At 38.0% G+C, this 21006-nt stretch overlaps 1 protein-coding gene across 1 annotated transcript; it reads left to right on the forward strand.

Moving 5' to 3' along the window:
• Positions 1-266: 266 nt before the first annotated feature.
• Positions 267-17789, forward strand: olfml2a (olfactomedin-like 2A). Its single transcript, XM_065247454.2, has 8 exons — positions 267-506; positions 11753-12016; positions 12330-12437; positions 12534-12713; positions 12796-13063; positions 15841-16128; positions 16282-16467; positions 16548-17789. Exons 1-8 carry the CDS (start codon positions 438-440, stop codon positions 17150-17152), a joined length of 1968 nt encoding a protein of 655 aa, XP_065103526.1. The 5' UTR covers positions 267-437; the 3' UTR covers positions 17153-17789.
• Positions 17790-21006: the final 3217 nt, after the last annotated feature.

Genomic DNA, 21006 nt, shown 5'->3' on the forward strand with positions numbered 1-21006 from the left:
TAACAAAACATTTTCGCCTCAAAATTATGTATTTAACATTTTCCATGAGATTAACTTTTTATACTCTCTTTTTAAAATCTTTTTATTTCACAAATGTAATTACAGGGGTCAGCGGTCTTTTTTAAAGGTCTCTTGAAAGTTGCAATGAAGTACAAAGTTGGTGGCACAGAAGTGGTGCCAGCGGTTCTGCCTTACATTGGCACTAATGCTCAGAGATGGAGATGATGGTGGGTGTGAGCGCGTGATCATCAGATCTGCACAGAGTAAAGTTCAGCGTCACAACACATACAGCACAACTCTGCATGGCACCATCCTGCGAACACAGAAGACTAAACCTGTGGATAATACCAGACTGAGGATACAGTACAGGTGCTTTTAGACCCCAGACAGTATCATTAAGGGGACTGTGTGCGCAAAGACTGCTTAGTTAATAAAAGATGTGGATCTACGCGAGTATTTTAACATCCATGCTTCTTTTGGCTAAGGATTCAAAAGCTTTGAACAAGGTAAGATGTTTATTGAAAAATTCCGTTTAATATAGATGCCTTCAACAAACATGATTATTTTAATGATTTCGGTTTTCTTTTGTAATTGTGTTTAAAGTGCATTGATTATTATTAGGTTAATTTCTTTAAAATGCTTGAATGCGGGTTGCCTTTGCGCAAGGTGTTGCTGAAGGGATGTATTAGCATTAAACCTCGGTCAAATTATGAGAAACAGTTAAAATGATTTTGTATGTGAGTGTGTCTTTGTAGCATTTTGAAATTAAGTTTTACTGGGAATTGTGAAATGAAATGCCATGGAATCATTATTTTCCTGGGGTTGATAATCTATCAATTATTGATTTATAAACATTATTATTAATTATTTTTAATAATATTTTTTTTCTGGTGAAGATAATATCTGATTAATAATAATTATTAAATATGTTTATTAAGCATGTATTCATTTTTTTATAGTGGTATTATAAAGTGTTCCACCTTCTGCATTTTATTTAGGTTTATACAGTTAGTAAATCAAGTTTGAGACTTAAAATTAGAAAAAAACCAGAGAGAAAATAATTGACAATGAAGTTGATGGGTTAATAGGGTTTTCACTAGGTCTCAGTCATAGATCGTTCAAAATCAGTCAAAAACATCCAATGACGCCCACAGAGAGGAGAGCAACATAGGTTCTGGCACATAATCCCTAACCTAAATGACTCCTTGGCACTGCCAGAACATTCCAAGGTTTATTTCTTTGGATGGCATGGCAATATAATTTAATTGAGATTTTAGTCCCTTGACCTACTCCAAACCCAGTCCAGCTTTTTTGGGAACAGAGACAGAACTGACCACAATGCTAAGCAGAACATTGCAACAGTTTCCAATGCGAAATGCACAATGCATTGTAAAATGCCTGACTTAACTGTATGAATATAAAGGTAATTCAAACCCCAGTAGTACAGCGAGCATACTCATTGCATTCATTTCTATAGATTTTTTTAAAAGTTACCCATAACATAAAATTGACATAAAATAAACATAAAAATTGTTGCGTCATAATAGTTTAAAGCTGAATGAACTAAAAATTTAAAGGCAACCAGGTAACTTACTTTTGTAAGTTGAATCAACTTTTTTACAGTACAGCTAAATTTCGTTTTTTGTGTTTTCTATATAAAATCGTCCTATATAATCTAAAGAACATTCTGTGAAATACAACATTGATACTGACTGAGTAAGGTCATGTCAAAGATTGAAATTAAAGTGAGATCAATGAGTGAAATGAACATTTGATGCTAATCCCAATCTCATTATAAGTCTTAAGCCTGGATTTCACAGACAGCGTCACATATCAACACTGTGGTTACTCTGAAACTGATGATCCCGACAGAGACAAATGGTCATTCACTGCCAATTACTGAGCGACATCTGTCATTTCTTCAGAAAACCATGACATATGTTTCAAACTTACTCCGATAGGATGCATAAGTGTGTTTTAGGCTTGGTGCCCAGTGTAGTAATTGGAGTAAAGGTCTGTTGGGGTTAAAAACAATATATGTCTGCTTACACAGCTGTAGCACTAAAGAACAACCCTTGCTGTCCCGCAAAAACATGCCCTACCCTCATACGACTGTGTGTGTGTGTGTGTGTCTCAATCTCAGTGTAACTAATAGTCTCTGTGACCCAAACTAATTGTGTTATGTTTTTAATGTTTTAAGGCCTCTTTTTTGTTGTCTTTAATGTGTGAAGAGGTGAAAAGGGCTACGATAACAAATCCCATTACGAGTCACAAGCTAAGCATCTTCACATTACATTTTGCATTTGCCAGACGCTTTTATCCAAATCAAATTGCTTACCAATATGCGTATTCCATGGAGGATTAAACCCATGACCTTTGCGCTTCTAACCCAATGTATTGAGCTACATCCTGTGAACACTCCAAACAAAACAATAGCTATACATATTAATTTGAGTGTTATTAGCAATATACATCCCAAAGTCAAGACTTGGAAATAATGCCAGTGTTTACAGAAGAGATGTGAATATGAATAGAGATAATGATAGAGTGATGAAGAAGTATGAGGTAAATGCTAAAAAAGAAAAAGGAGACAGTGAAAGGTCAGTTGGTGTGTCTTGTTAATATTACACTCGGTTGGTTGTAGCTGCTTTGGGCAACTACCTCACACAAAGCCAATCTAGCAGTTCCTGTTTATTAAACAATTATAACACCTCCACCGCAAGATTTAAACTAGGAATAACTGGAAACATCTGTATCCCATTGAAAGCGTCACAGCCCTTACCGGGCAGTCACGGTAATGGTGACCATCATAGTCGGTGTCCAGACCAGACACTGAGCCTCGGAATGCTGCGACATTGCCAATATGTCTTAATATAGAGATTTACATAAAACTTGATCTTTGACCTTGGTGTTATTATGGATGAACAGGAAATACATTGGTTAGGTGGTGAGAAAAATCTGGCATTTTGGTGGTGCTTTCACTGTAACTGCTGACAGTTATAACCTGCGGTCTGTACCACACTAGATGATGTTTGGTTAATGTTATTTGCCAGTGGGAACTTGGGCTTTGCAGCTGTTTTAGTTCTAACTTTGAGTTTCTCATTATTTATTTTTAAGCATAATGTTCACTTTGTTCTGTCTATTTTGCTCGGTTAATTTTGTTCAGATGTCTTCATAGCTGTCAGAATTAGAATAAATGAGCATCTTCGAGTCACAGATAAACACAAACCGACAGTGGTTATGTAAAAGTTATAGTTATATCGCTAACCTTATTACATGGCTGTAATGCTTTATTCTGATGAGTTTGTGACATTTGAATGTCTTGTTAAACCAAAATGTATTGTATTTTCTTAGCGGAAGGTCCGCATTTGTTAAAAATGAGCTAACAAAATATTACAAATCAATATTTAATGCTCCATACATTACGTATGAGGTAAATAGCCGTGTAATAAGCAAGATCATGTACAAACAGCTGTTTTTTTATTGTGAAATAAGCCCCTTCAGTGTGATACAAGACCTCCGACCTCGAGACTTATTTCTGCGATAACAACCATTATCTCTTATCTCTTTATTTTTGGCGCAGAATGACAGTCTGCGTTACGACCTTTGATCAGATTTGACGTTTGAATATATGAAATGTTGTTTCTCATCTGCTATGTGTTTATGGTTCTCAGACATCTCTTGGCTGTTTCGAGGATTGTGACACATAAACACTCTCTGCTGGAATGTCGATATGTGTCCCCAAAATCAACAAGTACTCACTAAGCTATTTTAAGGCTAATTGACACATATCTTCAAATGGCGTGCGTGTGTGCTTTTGGAACAGATTGATGGAAAATCTAGCTGTTTTTTAGATCTAGATTCATTATTTTGTCTCAGTGTGCACAGGAGTGCGCTTACAACAATGGATTCAGTTGTTAAAATTGGTCTTGATATGTTGGTTAGGACAGTTCGTAAATTGATGGATTGGTTGTTTTCATCAAGATCGAATTATTGTTTTTCGGTCTCGAAGAAAAATAAATGCACGCCTGATGTGAACCGTGACCGCTGTCGCACATCAAAGAGACTCATCTTTGAAACTTCAGAACGCTCATGTCAGTTTCGCTTGTTTTTATAGAGTGGGATCAACTTGAAATCATGCCATAAACTTGCTACAGGGTCATTTCAAAGACTAGAGGAAGGAAAGCACCTTTTTAAAACACAAAAGCTGAACTACCTAACCAGGTGTGAGGTTATTGGGTTAAGAGGACTTTTCAGGAAAGCTGCCAATGTTGACGACTGCTGCTGCCAAGTATTTTTGGAAAAACAGTTCTCTTATCTATAGGCATACCGGCCATTCCCTGTTTGGTAACTTGGGTACACCGTTACAGTAAGACCAAATGTCAGTTAAGCAGGTTTAGATAACAAACGTGTTTGTTTGCATGACACCTAACAGTTGGAACGCCATTTGTTTAACTGATATGATAAGAATAGATGTCCTGCGTTTCTTCAGTCACTTGGTGCCATATTTGAGATCATCTTCAATTTCTTCAAAAGACTAAACTTACAAATGAATTTTGCACTCATGGATGCATATGTAATCGAATTATGAGATTATGAGCATCAAAGTTTAATTTGAATCTTTGACATGGTCTTAGTCAATATTAAAGATATCAAGATAATTTTTTTACACGTTGTTCTTTACATTATGTAAGATAATGACATAGTAAACAGTAGAACACAAAATGTACCTTTTTTAGATGGATTTTCACAAACTCGGTCATATTGTGCAAAATTTGGGAAAAAAGGGATTACAGCTATGTAGAGCAGACAATGGACTAAGTATGCATTGATGCATACAGACAGCAAAATGACCATAACACACTCTTTCATTTTAGTTAACAAGGGATCTTATTGTCAGAGATCCCTAGGGCATAGACACATAGAGTTTGTGTGCAGTATGTTTGCAAGTGTTACGAGACTTTTTACTTAATTATCTCATTTAAACAAGGAAAAGCATTCTGTGGTATTTTCAACAGAATGTATTTTCGAGAAGGTACTGACAGACTTAATCTTTTTTAATGTCTCTAATTTAGATGCATTCACCAATCAGGCTGTGTTTACACAAAAGAACAGCGAGGCTTTATTAAAACCTTCCACTAAAAGCTGACAGTAGCTCGGTTTATGTATGGCGCCCTGTGTGTTTTATTGTGTGCTTGTCATGGAACACCATCATTGGCTCAGTTTCTAGAAGTTTTTTGGATTTGTCAGTTAAAATACAATTAATCTGAAGCAAATTTGCTCTGAAAACCCTTTGTATTCTAGTAAATGCAAATAACTGTTCATTTGGTACATACTTTTATTCAAAACTTACATTTACATATGAATAAATTTCATTCATTTTCCATTATATTTGCATTGGTATCATTATGCTCTACTGTACATGTTGTGCCACAGCCTGCATTAGGCAGTCAAAATGTTCCACTTTGAATGGTTTATGTTTGTGCGTTTGGCAGAAGCTTTTATTCAAAGCGACTTAAGGCAACTTCACACTACAGGATTGTAAGACTGAATCTTGCACTATGTTTCTATCCACCTATTTTTATGCACATTTTGGAGTATGGCATAAAAAAATTGCTGAATGAAACCACCAAGATGCGCATAAATTCTAAAGATCATAATTGAGTTAGATAAATTTCTTATCCGATAAGAAAACATGCACATGAACTACGATGGAAATACTTTAAAGGTCCCGTTCTTTCTGTGTTTTTGAAGCTTTGATTTTGTTTAAAGGGCGCAAAATAACATGTGTTCACGTTTCACGTGTAAAAAACCGCGTATTTTTCCATACAATTTACTTATCTGTATAGCGCTGTTTTCACTGTCCTCATAACGGGCTGATGTCTTCCTTGTTCTATGAAGTCCCTCCTTCAGAAATTCGTATCGAGTTCTGATTGTGTAATTTGTTTAGTGTGTTGTGTTTCGACAGCAGCTTAGCTTATTGTTAGCTTAGCTGGCGACTGACGTATTCCTGGGGGCGTAGTTTAGTCAAAAAACTGTTCTAGTGACATCATTAAAGCAGGAAGTAGAAAGCTCTAGTCCAAACCCCCCGTTCGCTGTAGGCTTTGAAAGGCGAATTCTGTTAAAGAAAATATACCATCTGGCAGTGAACTTTGAGCTTTATCATTTTACAGGTATTATTTATGCAATTATAGCAAAATTACACATTAACTAGGGTTTAAAAATGGGATCAGAAAGAATGTGACCTTTAAATGTGCATTGTGTAACTTTTAGAAGGATCTTTTGACAGAAATGCAATATAATCTACATAACTATATGTATAGTGGTGTATAAAGATCTTCCAAAATGAATTGTATTGTTTTTATAAGTTTAGAATGAGTTGTTTTTATCTACATACACCGCGGGTCTCCTTACATGGAAGTCGCCTTCATGTTTCTACAGTAGCCATAAATGGACAAACAGTTCTACAGAGTGCGTTTCATCACTACGTTGTCTTAGACGACAACGACGACAGGTTTGTTCTGTGGCGGCTACCATATGCGTTTTGAAATGAAGGGATGAGCTGTTAGTTGCAATTTGCAATCTCACCACTAGATGCTACTAAAATTTACGCACACCACCTTTAACTGAATAAATCCCTAGTTGTGCATCAAAAAAATGATGTGACTTTGCGCATTGGACAGCATAACTGGACTAACCAGCTTACAGAACTCATTGCACAGCATCTTAAATGTGGTTTTGGTAGCTCTGAAATAAATAGGTAAAGTCTGTCATCTCTGTTTTGATAATGTGACTTTACAGGACTGTCTTACTTGACTGTCAACTGAAACAGCAGGAGTCCACATCTGAAAGCAAATAACAGGTGTACAGTGTTTCATTTGGAAACTCTGATGGGATTATACATGAAAATGGTTAAATACACTGGCTTTACTTACTGACGTTTCTTATTGACATTTAATTCCAGTTTATCAAGAAGTGCCGATTTTGCTCTTCTGCTCACTGGATGGAAACGCTGCTTTATTCACAAATCTCTGATGTGATATTCTGTAAATTGTGTGAAAAATACTGCGTTTTTACACATGAAACATGAACACGTTATATTGCTCACCGGAAACACAACCAAAGCTTTGAGAAAACAGGAAAACGGGACCTTTAATACGCAACTTTGGGAGGCAACATAGCTACTGTGGTGGTCGCACTACACAACAAGGTTTCTTCTGCATGCATACTATACAACACAGTGCCCATGAGGTGCACAAACTACAAGACCTTTGGTCAAGTGGTAGTCATGACCAACAGCAAAAATACATTGTCTTACAAAAGTTCATGCGGAAACTTGAACAGACTTTCTCAGTTTATACTGTCTGCATTCTGATTGGCTGGATTAGTTCCACATTGTCCTTGCATGGCACACACTAGAAAATCACATGGCAATAATATTAAACAGCTCTGAAAATACTTGAGACTCAGATCTGACACACTCATATAAACAAGCACCGATTTGGCCATGATCCAACCATTTTGTAGCAGACCCTTTGAAATCTGAACAAAAACATGTATAGTGAGCTTACCTTTGTCCTTTACAGTGCAAGATCGATTACCAGTTACCAGATTACTTTGTGCTGCAGGCACAATGCTCTACCAGTTCAGCTACAGGAGCACTGTTACCTCCCAATTAAGAAAGACAATTATTTGCATTACAGATATTTTGTGTCCTCTTACATTTATATTTGTGTTTTGGTATTTTTGTATTTTGAATCAATAGTTTCTGTGAGAGACTTTAACTTTATAATTTCCCCAAATTTTACCCAAAATGCTATCCATTTAGTTTTACAAAGTTATTAATCAAACTGATTTAATCCTTGTGAACAGATAAAGTCTTTGTCTCCAAGTATGTCATCATTTCAGTAATTGTAATTAGCATAAAATAACTACATGTTAGATTTTGTTACCTCAAATTTATCCTTTAGATCAGTGTTTCTCAACCCTGGTTCTCAAGGACCCCCTTCCAGAATGTTTTAGATGTCTCCTTAATTAACACACCTGATTTAAATTATTAGCTTGATATGGAGACTCTGGCTGTTTCTCAATTCCAAGAACGTAAAGAACGGACTTGTGTTCTCGTGGAGACTGGTCTTGCCAGGCGACCTCGGAAGTACAAACTCAGAAGGTCGCGAGAACACAGAACGCAGCTGTGAGAATTAAGATGTGTGCGATCTTCCTGCTGGTCACGTGACCTCCCCAGATTTCAGTGCGCAAGTCTGCACTCGATGCATCCTCGATATCAAGAACTCATCCGGGCATTTTCATGCGTCCTCTGTACTTGTGTTCTTGAGAATTGGAATTGAACTTCGACTGTTAATGATGACGTAGAGCGAGGACACAAGGACGCAAGATCGCTGAAGAACGCATATTGAGAAACAGCCATTCTGGAAGGAGGCTGATAAGTTGGTTCAGGTGTTTTAAATAAGGGTTGAGAAACACTGCTTTAGATGACCTCATGCATTTGTGCAACATGTATTCAGGACGGTGTGATGGTTTTTGTTGCTATTAGCATTTTGGGAGATTAATAATTTTCAAAAGGCCATGTTGTGATCTGCTATGTGGTAGCATCAGACAAACGGATGTCTCATAAACACCCAGACAGACAGACAAACAGATTACATAATAAACTATTTCAGAAATGCTAAATTCTTTCACTGTCTGTGAGCTGTTCCACTTGTGCAATATAGAGATCTCTAAATCTCATTGGTGATAAATGACAGCTTTAAGCATTTTGGCCAATCAATTTGGGAGCACAAGAGCTACTGTTGAACGGAAGAGAAACCTAATGTCAATCAGATGTTGAAAGTGATGTAATTTGAATGACAGGTTTATTGTCTCCTTGCACTAACCGCCTGGGTAAAAACTATTTGAAATGTCCCTGAGTGCGTCAGACTATGGAGGTGTCATGAAGAGACCACATTAAGACCCACATAGAAATAAAGCAATTTATTTAGTGCCTTATTAAAAATGTAACAAAATATTTTACGATATGTTATATAAATTGTGTTATTAAGTTCTATTGTAATAATTACTGGTTATGTTACAGTTTGCAAGACCCGGCAGCTCACCTACCCTACGCAAAATTTCAGCAATCCTTAAAGTTTTTGATTAGGCATTACACATGGCTATGTTCTAGGCCCACTCATTTTTGCCGGGGGACCCTATTGTTCATGACAGGTCTTCAATACATATTCTCCACAGTTGCTAGTTGTTTTGGCAGTCTGATTAAGAATAAAGAATAAACATCTGTGCATCATTACTTTTCTTAACCTTATGTCGTCATTCTGTGTTTGTTTTTTTGTTTTATCCCTGCGGCTCCACTTATTCTTTAAGATTTTACTGCTACCATTCATAGAGCTCGATTTATATCTGCCATTAATGTCAGGTAGGTATTACGAACGCAGAGAGCTCTGCCGCTTTTGAAGTGCATATGGCCAGCATCTTTGAGACCGTAGCATCATATACACCTGGCTTTTATAAAGCCAAATATCAGTTCAATTATTGCTTTATGGCATATTTTCTGTAAATGATATTCACATGTAAATCATTGAAAGCAGAGCGAAACAAAGATCATTGTTGAGAAAATGAGCAATGCTGTGAGGTGCTGGAGAAGGATGTGGTTAAGGGGTAAGATGTTTATAGGAGAAGGTGCAAATCCTCTCTGGTCCCACCATTGAGCCGAATTTATGGGAATTTCAAGCCCCAGGCTGTCTTCAAAGTCAGTGCCATGGTAAAAGTCATGTTACCGGTCAGGCTAGCTCTAACTGACAACAGATGCGTGCATGTGATGGGGAAAAAGTTACTATATCTTCTCCCAAGCTGGGGGAGGCTTCATTAATAAAATCTGGCTTTTGGATGGATCTTGTCTTCGTGTGTTTTATGTCACTAGGAATTATAGAGAAGCCTTTAAACGGGATGTACAGTGACACACAATCCACTTTGGGTAACAGAGTTCAAACAGTGGGCAAATGTTGTAGGAACTGGTAAGGTTTCACTGGTGTGGGCTCCTCAGGGGCCTGAATGTAATGGCTTGATCGCTTCCAGAACATCAGGGTACAAACCAGGAGGAAAAATCTGTTTAGCAGATCAGGGTAAATTGGTAGTGTAAATTTTAAGTGTAGAAAGGCATTAAATTAATTTAAGAGGGACAAAGGGTTAAATATGCTGTTTTGTTTGAAAGTGCACCATCCTGGGGTTCTTCTGTATAGCCCAACTTAAGAATTATGCTATCAGCTTCAGCTTTTGGTATTGCATGTTGTTGGACATTGCAATTATACGTACAATTGTGCATTTATACTTTAACCCTATTATTTACATTTTAAATGTTGCTTGTTGAACAGTTCATTTTAAAATCATGGGCATCAATAGGGGGACAGCTTTTACTCTGGGAAGACTTTTCACTAGATGTTGGAAACATCACTGCAGGCATTTGCTACCGTTCAGCACAAGAGCGGACTCGTTGCTAAAAATTTGAGCTCATCCCAAAGGTGTTAGCTGGGTTCAGACCTGGGGTTTGTGCAGACCAGTCGACAGAAAACAACAGAAAAGTGCATTGAATGATTTCTATTTCTGTTTCCATAAAGTAGGAAGCAGTTCTCTTAATTTTCTTGTATTTAAATCACTCATATTATGCAAAATCCACTTTTACAAGGTGTTTGGACATAAATGTGTGTTGGTTGTGTGTGAACACAACAATCCTACATTGAAAAAAAATCCACCCTCCCCATAAAAAAATAGAGAGACATGCTAATTTGATTCTATTGTTAATGTGACTTCACACAAACAAAGACCCGCCCACAGCCACTGAATGACTGGTTAATTTGGCCCAAAAGCAAATTAATATTTTTTTTATGTGTTTGTTAGCACAATGAAAGGCTAATGCGGCTAAATATACTGTTGTTTTATTTAGAGTTAGACTGTATTCACAGGAATCAGATCTATTTTTAAAGGGGATATTTTATGAAAATCTGACTTTGTGATATAATTGGGTCCCCAGTGTTTCTATCAACCTAGAAAATGTGAAAAAGATCAACCGAGTAACTTAGTAAACCTTTCTCTGCAAGCATGTGAAAAAATAAGTCATTGAAATTGGCTCCCCTTGTGATGTCAGAAGGGGATAATACCGCCCCTTAATCTGCACTATCCAACCACGACACTGCCATTTAGTGCAGAGATCAGCTCATTTGTATGTTAAAGGACACACCCAAAAATGACACATTTTTTCTCACAACTACAAAGCAATTTTAACATGCTATAATAAATTATCTATATGGTATTTTGAGCTAGAACTTCACATATCTACTCTGGGGACACCAAAGATTTATTTTACACCTCTGAAAAAAGCCTTGTGAAATGTCCCCTTTAACAAAAAGGGCTCACTGTCTGTTGGTAAGGGAGTTGCATTTAAAGGTACACACATAAAAAATTTTTTTAGCTCATTTTTGCTCCCACCCAGATAGGGGCCTTTTGGACATGCTATAACAAGTGATCTGTGGGGTATTTTGAGCAGTTACTTCACAGACACATACAAGGCACACCTGAGACTTATATTACATCTTGTAAAAATGAGCATATGTGACCTTTAATTTGAAATGAATTTGCATTAACATTAAGATTGATTTTCACTGGAATTATTCAATACCGGGTGTCCATATAGCATATATCTCCTAGACAGTTCCTTTACATTTTCACTTTTCTTCTCTGACAGATTTTCGGTGACATTGAGCCGGTCAGAATGACATCTGAAGGTTCGGACTGCCGCTGCAAGTGTGTGATGCGGCCGCTGAGCATTGAAGCGTGCAGCAGACTCCGTGACGGAAGCTTGCGCGTGGATGATTTTTACACCGTGGAGACGGTGAGCTCAGGCTCGGACTGTAAATGCTCCTGCACGGCTCCTCCCTCCTCACTAAACCCATGTGAGAACGAATGGAGAACGGAAAAGCTGAGGAAACAAGCTCCAGAACTTCTCAAGGTAAACAAAGAAACATTTATTATACTCCAATGTAAATGGGAGCATTTTCGATAAATGATACTTTTATGTCCCTCGGATGGTTTGATAATTAATGATAATTAGTGGACATATAAATGGACAGTAAAAATCAGACCCTGAATGGTCAAAAATGTTTTGACAGATCAGTTCACATTAGTGGACAGCTGGATCAGAGAGTTAAAGAGAATGTGCACAGCGTTGCAAGTGAAGACATTTTTAGGACTAGATGCTGGAAATGAATTACGGTCTTATTAACTGATGACAGATTTACAGCTCAAACTGTATTTATCTCTAGCTTCATTCAATGGTGGACCTTTTGGAAGGAACGTTGTACAGTATGGATCTAATGAAGGTCCACGCATACATGAACAAAGTGGTGACTCAAATGAACACTTTAGAAGAGGTAAACAGCTAAATCTTATCTATTAAGATCTAATTGAACAGATTCAAATGTTAAACATCCGTTAAGTATGACACTAACATGTTGATCTCTTCACAGACCATTAAGACGAACCTTACACGGGAAAATGATTTTGTGAGGGACAGCGTTTTAAATCTGTCCAATCAGCTCAAGCGATACGAGAACTATTCCGACATCATGGTTAGCATAAAAAAGGAGATCTCCAACCTGGGTCTACAGCTACTGCAAAAAGATGCAGCGGCTGACAGTAAAGCACAGGTAAGATACACCTGCACAAACGCAATGTCAATAACACACACAGAGAAGTTCGGCTTTATAATTCAAGACTGTATGATTTCAGGGCACAGAGAGTAAAAAGTCCAAAGATGCCCTAAAACTGCCAAACAAAAAAGCTCCAGCTGTCAAACCTCCACCCAAGACGCCTAAAGACAAACCTGTCAAGCCCAAGAAAGAGACCCCTGCCAAACCATCCAAACCTGCAAAACCAGACCCCACCACCAAAACCAAGACCCTGGTCCACCAGAGTGGTGTCATAAGGGGGATTACATACTACAAAGCATCTAAGACGGAGGATTCGGAGGGATATGCAGCAGGGAGAGCAGAGAGAGGTACGGAGACTTCCATGGATTGCTAAACATACTGGTGATCTTAAAAGATATATGTTTTTAAAAGAAACTTTTAGCAAAATGCCAGAAAAAGATTATCAGTGGTTTCCTAATGCTATTTCATATACACAAGGTTCACTCTTAAAGGCAGGGTGCATGATTTTTGAAAAACACTTTGGAAAAGGGAGTCGGGCCGACTACCAAAACACACTTGTTGCCAATTAGCAATAAGGGACGTATCTACTAACCAACAACATTGCCTGTGTTGCCTATGTGTGGGGCTGGTTTATTGGGGTAGGGATGAGTTTGTTTAGGTGATTTCAAATGTCAACATTGGCTTTTAGAGACCATGCACCCCGCCTTTAAATGGATAGTTTACCCAAAAATGAAAATTCTGTCATCATTTACTCACTTTCTTGTTGTCATTAAAACCTGTATTATACATTTCTTTGTTTTGATGAACACAAAGGAAGATATTTTGATGGATGTTTGTAACCAAAAGTACCCATTGATTTGGGGGGATACTATGGATGTCAATGGGGCTTCTGATCGGTTTGGGTACAAACATTCATCCAAATATCTTTGTTGTGTTCATTAGAACAAAAAAATGTATACAGTTTGTAACAGCATGAGAGTGAGCAAATGATGACAGAATTTTCATTTTTGGGTGAAAAATCCCTTTAAAGCCCCCATGATATTACAATTAAACCTTTATCCTTTTAGTATAAATACATACAAAATTCTTATACAGAATATATAAGGATTTAAAACCTTGAGTTTGGCATGGGCGCTAAAAAAATCACAAATCAAATTTCCTGTCCAATGAAATGCTCTTTAGATGCTGAAGCGTCCCACCCTCTTTGTTTTGTCTCTGCTAGACTGTGCAATCAATTTTATTTAAAAAAAGAGGGTCTTCTCAATACTTCTGTTTCAATTAAACTGAGATCCCCACATCAAATAATGCTGCACATTCCAAGGCACTTCAGTGGGCCTTTAAGTAATAAACTTTGGTGAATAATGTGTCAGATTGTGCTACAGGCATGAATGTTAACTTAAAAAATTGTGGCTTGAGAAGAAGTTTGCTATTACTTATCTAAGCAGCTGGCTTCATAGGCTCCTCCTGGAGGACATTAAACAGGCATCAAAAAAGCATCAACATCTTTGCATTGAAGGAACATGAACCAGACAGACCCAGAACATCAGAGACTTCAGTAACCAAACTGAACCCTCCAGATTCATAGATCTTTTGCACACACCACCACACGCATTTACTACGGATAATGCACAAATCTTGTTTCAATTACATTTTTGTGTCATTGGCTGTATTTTAAATATAATGGTTTTCTTAAAGATTTTCGAGATTTAAGCAGGTTGTTAGCACCTGCACCTTTTATAACCCAAGGCTGTAATTCACTCCTCTGCTTTATTCTGTGTTACACAGTGAAGTCACCCGGTTAAAATCTTCATGACAACAACACAGTTAAAAGTTACAAGACGAATGAGAACTGAAAGCTAAATCCCTTTATTGTTTATATTTCACAAGCCCTTAATCTCCTAAAGACCCCTCATAAACATAAACTGGATCTCCTGCATATCCCATATAAACTCCCTCTATAATCCCATTACTCATATATTTGATTCCTTGTTAAAATACTTTGGTCATTTCACACATAAGAACAGCTCATGGGGATTTATTTTTGATGAATTCGGGCCAGAAATCTGTAGGTCGGGTACTGATAAAACTTTGTAGCCTATAAATATGGATTTGTTTCAGTTTTAGGGCATGTTTTAACACCTCTTTTGGAAAGCATTGTTTGGAAAGGTTCAACTAAAAATGAAAAATCTGTTTTATTCAACCCTCATGTTATTCCAAACCCTTCAAGCTTTATTTCATAGCACATTATGTATCCAGGCGCTGTTTTTCATTTGAAGAAAGTGAAAGGGGCAGCTCTCTAGCTTTAAAAAGACCATTATAGTATAATAAAAATAGCCTCATTGTTTCATGCATTGTACTATAAGCCATATGATTGCTCTGTGATGTGTTATCCTCATCCCTAGTGGGCTGTTAACCATTGCGACCAGATTATTAAATCAGTGGGTTGAACTCGATGAGTGGATCTGACTGATGTGAACAAATCATTTAGATTAGATTTTCAAGTAGGGGAACTGGGGTGGATGTACATTTTCGGTCTGTTCATCTCTTTGGACCACTAAGGACCAAGCCTTCATTCATCTTTTAATAATACAAAAAAGGGTGGTCCTGGAAATAGTTCATAACTGAATTCAATGATTCTGACGACAAATATCATCAAAATTCTCCTTAGGGTGAAATCATTTCATTTTGTAGTTCATAATCTTATCTAAAATGAATGCATGCTTGGAAGAGAAATGAACAGATAGTTGGTTAAGGTGTCCAAAATGGTTAAACTAATGGTTCTGTGTCCTTGCATGACAGAATGTATATTAATATCTCATGTCTTCGTCCCCCCTCTCCTGTGTTCATATTCACATGTTCCAGACAGTCCCACGGTGCAGGAAGAGTAAACTCAGATTAGGGTCTCTGTTTTACGGGGATCTGTTGTACATGGCATGAGATAAAATAGGCTCGGTTTAGGAATGTTAAATCCAAACATTGTAGGCAGAGACTGGGTTACAACGCAGAAAGTTTCCTCAAGTGTAATATCTCATTAATAATTCTTTTGATGTGAGGAATCAGAATACTTGGGTGAAACTTCAGACCACGAGTTGTAATCTCTCTCTCCTTTCTCTCCCCTTTTTAGAAAACCCAGCCAAAGCCCATGCTGTCCACCAAGCCGAGGACAAGAGGAGTCCAGAGCTAGACTTGGAATCCTCTGAAATAATTTCGACTGTACCTCCAACAACCACCACCACTACGCTCGTTGCCATGACAACAACAAGCACCACGCTAGGAACCACCAGCGATGAAGCCCTCATCACGAACTTGACCCTGTCCACAACACCACCAGAGAAATCGGACATTGAGGCTGTTGGACTGAACTCCAAAGACAAAAAAACGAGTGGAGGAAAAATCCACTTACACAAAGCAGGTACAATTTCTTCAAAAAAATGTTCGTTAAAACTAAACGAACTAAAGTGTCATCAGTCAACTTAAGACACCAATCAACCAGTTTGAGATGTATTTTAAACAAGTTTTCTACTTCTACTAAATGAACCATAAAACCCTTTTTGTTATTTAAAAGTTAAATCTCCAGATTGTGAGGGCACCATTGCATCTGTGGAGATGCCAGAGAAGCATCACAGCTATGGACGGAACGAGGGAGCCTGGATGAAAGATCCAGTGGCAAAGGACAACAAGATTTACGTGACTAACTACTACTACGGCAATAATCTCGTAGAGTTTCGCAACCTGGAGAACTTTAAACAAGGTAGGAACCCAGCCGAACGAGTAAGAACAAATAGTAGTTTGTACTGGATTTTCTTCATTTGTCTGTATCTTCCATCACAGGTCGCTGGAGTAACCTCTACAAACTTCCCTACAACTGGATAGGAACTGGCCATGTGGTCTACAATGGTTCCTTATATTACAACAGAGCCTTCACCAAGAACATCATCAAATACAATCTGCGAATGCGCTACGTTGCGGCTTGGACTCTGCTTCACGACGCTGTCTACGAGGACACCACACCCTGGAAGTGGAGGGGCCATTCGGATATCGATTTTGCAGTGGACGAGAGTGGTCTCTGGGTGATCTACCCATCAATGGATTACGACTATTCGCAAAACGAGGTCATCGTCATCAGTAAACTGGACCCAGGCGACCTCTCTATAAAGAAGGAAACAACATGGAGGACCGGACTCAAGCGCAAGTCGTACGGGAACTGCTTCATTGTGTGTGGCGTGTTGTACGCTGTCGACGTCTACAACCAGAGGGAGGGCGAGGTTTCATACGCCTACGACACACACACGAACACAGAGGCAACTCCGCGTCTGCCGTTTACCAACAATTACGCCTTCGTAACCCAAGTGGACTACAATCCCAAGGAAAAAGTGCTGTATGCCTGGGACAACGGTCATCAGCTTACGTATAACATTCAGTTTGTGGGACAGTGATGTTTTGCATCAATCTAACAGTTTTATTTACGTTCCAAGTTGGTGCGTCTTCCTGTTCGTTTCTGGTGCACAGGAGATGTAAAAGCACCTTGCGTTGGGTATTGGTTTGGTGACTGAGCAGAAGTGGTACTTTACTGTTTTTGAGATGGGTGCTCTTGATTTAGGAATAGATTTTTCTCTGAACTAAAACCTTTGAGGACTAAATGTTGTTGAGAAAATGTGATGCCTATTGTTCTATATTAGGGCCCCAAACGTTTACCACTTGAAAATAGGGGTACAGTTAAATAAACTTTTAAACAAACAAATGATAATAATCTTAATAGTTTTACACAAATTTATAAAAGAAAGCTTCTTCTGATTATAAAGTAATATCATTTAACAACAATAAAATATTCAAGTTTTGATATGCTCAATCCAAAATGGGGTTTTAGTTATCTGTTTTGTAAAATATTACATTTGTCCACTGTAAATATATGTTGAAGAATATGTTTTGCAATATTCACATTATTATGTTTAAGATAATAGTCACTCAGCATGAATGATTACTCCTGGATGAGTTACATTTCATCTTTTGTATGTTACAGTGTAAAAGTTCACATTTTGTGCAAAAGAGTTAAAATAAAATCACTTAAAAATGTTATGCGTCAAACCGTTTTCTCTGTTTCAGGCACAAGAGCAACAGAATGTTATAAAACATAACAAAAATGTTTACAGACGGGTACAAAAAGTGTTTTTGGTCTATATAGCTAATTTTGCCCTTCATGACAACTGTGAGGGGCGTGAATTGATATTTAACCAGTAGCAGACAGTGACTTTTCACCGGTCAAAATTTTTTCAAGGGTGCATGGTGTGAAGCTTATCAAAACATGTATTTAGCCTGTCATGTGTGTGGCCCGTCAGGTTAACCTATGCATCACGCGTCATGTCAAAATACATGCCTGCTGCAGACACTTCCAAGTTGCATCATGTGAACCATGTGCATCACATGTTTTGTCAAAATAAGTGCCTGCTGTACACTCGTCAAAACGGTTTATGTTTAAAGTGATGCTCACGTTCACAATATACACGCAAGGCACTCCCTTAACAGTAAACTCTGATTACGCATGAGATTATGCGATTAACGCGAGCGTCTTTTTTATCATAAACCCTTTAGATGCGTCTGCAGCAGGCACTAATTTTGACAAGACACGTGATGCACACAGGTTCACTTGACGCGCCAAACACATATTTTGAAATTACGAACCACACACATGACCGGCTACATACATGTTGTGATGAACTTCGCATTGTGCGTCCTCGAAAAAAGAAGTCACCAGCCGCCACTGGGTTTTACCCCTCATTTACAACGGTATTTAGCATTGTGATCCAATCGACCAACACATGTTAATAGCAGGTGTAAACAGGGCCTAATGCACAGTGTGATGTCTTAGGGGCGGTTCACATTTTGTGACTACAACCGCACAGAAAATGCGACCGTGCCACTTCCCCCTTTTCTATACAATGTGCTTTTGACGTAGCATTCTTAAACGTTTAAGTATTTTCAACAGGCTACAGCTCCACTGCACCTAAAAAAGGCGCGTCGCTCCCTATTTAAGTGTGCTTGCCGCCTGGCTACATTCAAAATAACATATTTGAGCATGCTGAAGATGCAAAATGTTAATCCCCCTTATGCAAGTATATGAAAATACGCATTATGCAACCATAATTAATTAAAATATGATAAATAAAAATATAAACTAGAAATCATAACAGAGAAATAAAATGGCCCTGATCCAGCACATCAGAGACTTAAGGGTGGGCTCCCTAGCAACCCCCCAAATATTCTAACTAACTAACTAGCATTGGCATCTACTCACAACATCATGTTTGAGCGTTTAGCATGGACCATTCACATCTCTAATTTAGCATAGATTTTCATCTGGGCTAAACTTCATTCGATATCAGGATAAGGATTAATCTCTGCAAGATGTTATTTTGAACACACTGGGTGTAATGCACAAATGGCACACACATTTCCTTCTCTTTTCCCAGGTCTGAGGTTCGCAGGATAGAGTAAACATCGCTTAAAAGTTTTCATTAAGTCATTTTTGCATTTGGGAGGTCTGGGTGTGGTGATGATTGACTGACGGACGAGTTGTGCCTAAATGAAGTGAAGTGTAGTGCTGTACTGCTAAAAGAACTGGGTGGAGGTTTTGCATTAAAGTGTAGCGGGGTTGCATCCGGAAAAATCCACAAGACAGATCTAAACCATACACTTCATACTCATGATCCAAATCCATGCACGGAGGGAACGTCAATGCTTCATCATTGAGTGAAGCCAATGTGTCACACTAACAGATGACACAACGGTTCAAGAACTTAATGTTTATTTAAAGAACAATTTGTGAAGGCCACACTTGAAACCATTTACTTCCTTTTTAATAAAGGTATCAAGAAAACATGCACTCATTCTTCACCCAAAAGCTGCAGGTCGTCATATTTTTTGCAGGATGTCATTAATTTGATTATGCTGAATGGACAAATGAGCCGTAGCGGGTTAGTGTTGTGCAGCTCCAGGGTCCCGGACCCCTGAAAGTTCCCCTTTGTGTTACATGAAGTCTGCTCACCCTTTCCGATACACACCCTAATCTAAATTACTGTTCTGGGACATCTAGTCATAGAAATAAAACTGAAAGAAAGTGATTTTGAAGCCAGTGCACGCTCAAGGCACAAGAAGCTTAACAATTGACATTGTGGTTGCAATGATTTTTCTCAGGAACGGGATTTAAATTCCTGCCCAGCAGTGTTTGTGACTTTACTGCAGGCATTTGATTTGGTGGTCCTCATTCATTGGAGCTTACTGGGGTTGCTTCTCCAAGTGTAATTTTTCCTTGGTAAACATTTAAGGCTTACAAAACAACACGAAAGGCTGACCACAGGAGCATTAAAACTGATTGGGAAAAAACACAGTGCTGTTACTTACGCAAGGCACGGAGCAAAGAAGCATTGATTTGGCAGTCGCCAACGTCTGGCTCCACCTCATATCATATTTTACGAATTACAATACTGAGAACTTGCTTAAGACAGCTATTCTCATTTGTCTCTGGAAACCCATCAAAAGGAGGACATGTGTGACGTTTGCAACAGACTATTGCATTATAATTAAAAAAATATTTGCTTCAGAAAAAATAATAGTTAGTAGGGTGTGACTCTGTTTGTAATTGATAGGCAAAAAAGCTCTCTGAATGATTTCTTCACATGTATCCTGTTGTTGGGTAGTTCAAGCATTTGTCTAACAGGATGTAAGGATGTGATGAATAGCCCTGTGCAGAAATGAGGTGACCCCTGTGGCACACACATAAAAACGCAGAGTAAAAGGGCACTGTAGGATGCTTTTGTTAAAGAAACACAATATAGTGTTCAGGAATGATGTAAGATGCAGAGAATCTGAAAAAAGAGAGGTTGTACACGTAATGAAAAATGAGAGGGTGTGTTTTGTGTTTCCTTTTGCAAAGAGGCCAAATGCAGTGAAACTTCATGTAGCCAACAGTGTAAGAACATGGCAAATGCAAGTTAAGTGTGTTTGAGAAGTTTTCGCGAAAATTGAAATGCATTTTTTTCCAGAAATGTCATTTTAGTCAATTCACTGGTATTTAACAAATTTGACTGTCTTTTGCTGCAAAACCCTCTACGTTTTTTGACAAAAAAAGCTTTTTTAAAAAAATTCACCTCTTTGGACAAGACATAGTTGAAAAATCAATCAAATTGTAACTTTAAACATTGCAAATGATGAAAGTCAAGATTTAAAGCAATTTTTAGAAGAATCTCTTGACAGAAAGTAAATATAATATACATAACTATATTATCAGTGGTGT

The sequence above is a fragment of the Paramisgurnus dabryanus genome, chromosome 11 (genome assembly GCF_030506205.2).
Source record: "Paramisgurnus dabryanus chromosome 11, PD_genome_1.1, whole genome shotgun sequence".
Lineage (NCBI taxonomy): Eukaryota > Metazoa > Chordata > Actinopteri > Cypriniformes > Cobitidae > Paramisgurnus > Paramisgurnus dabryanus.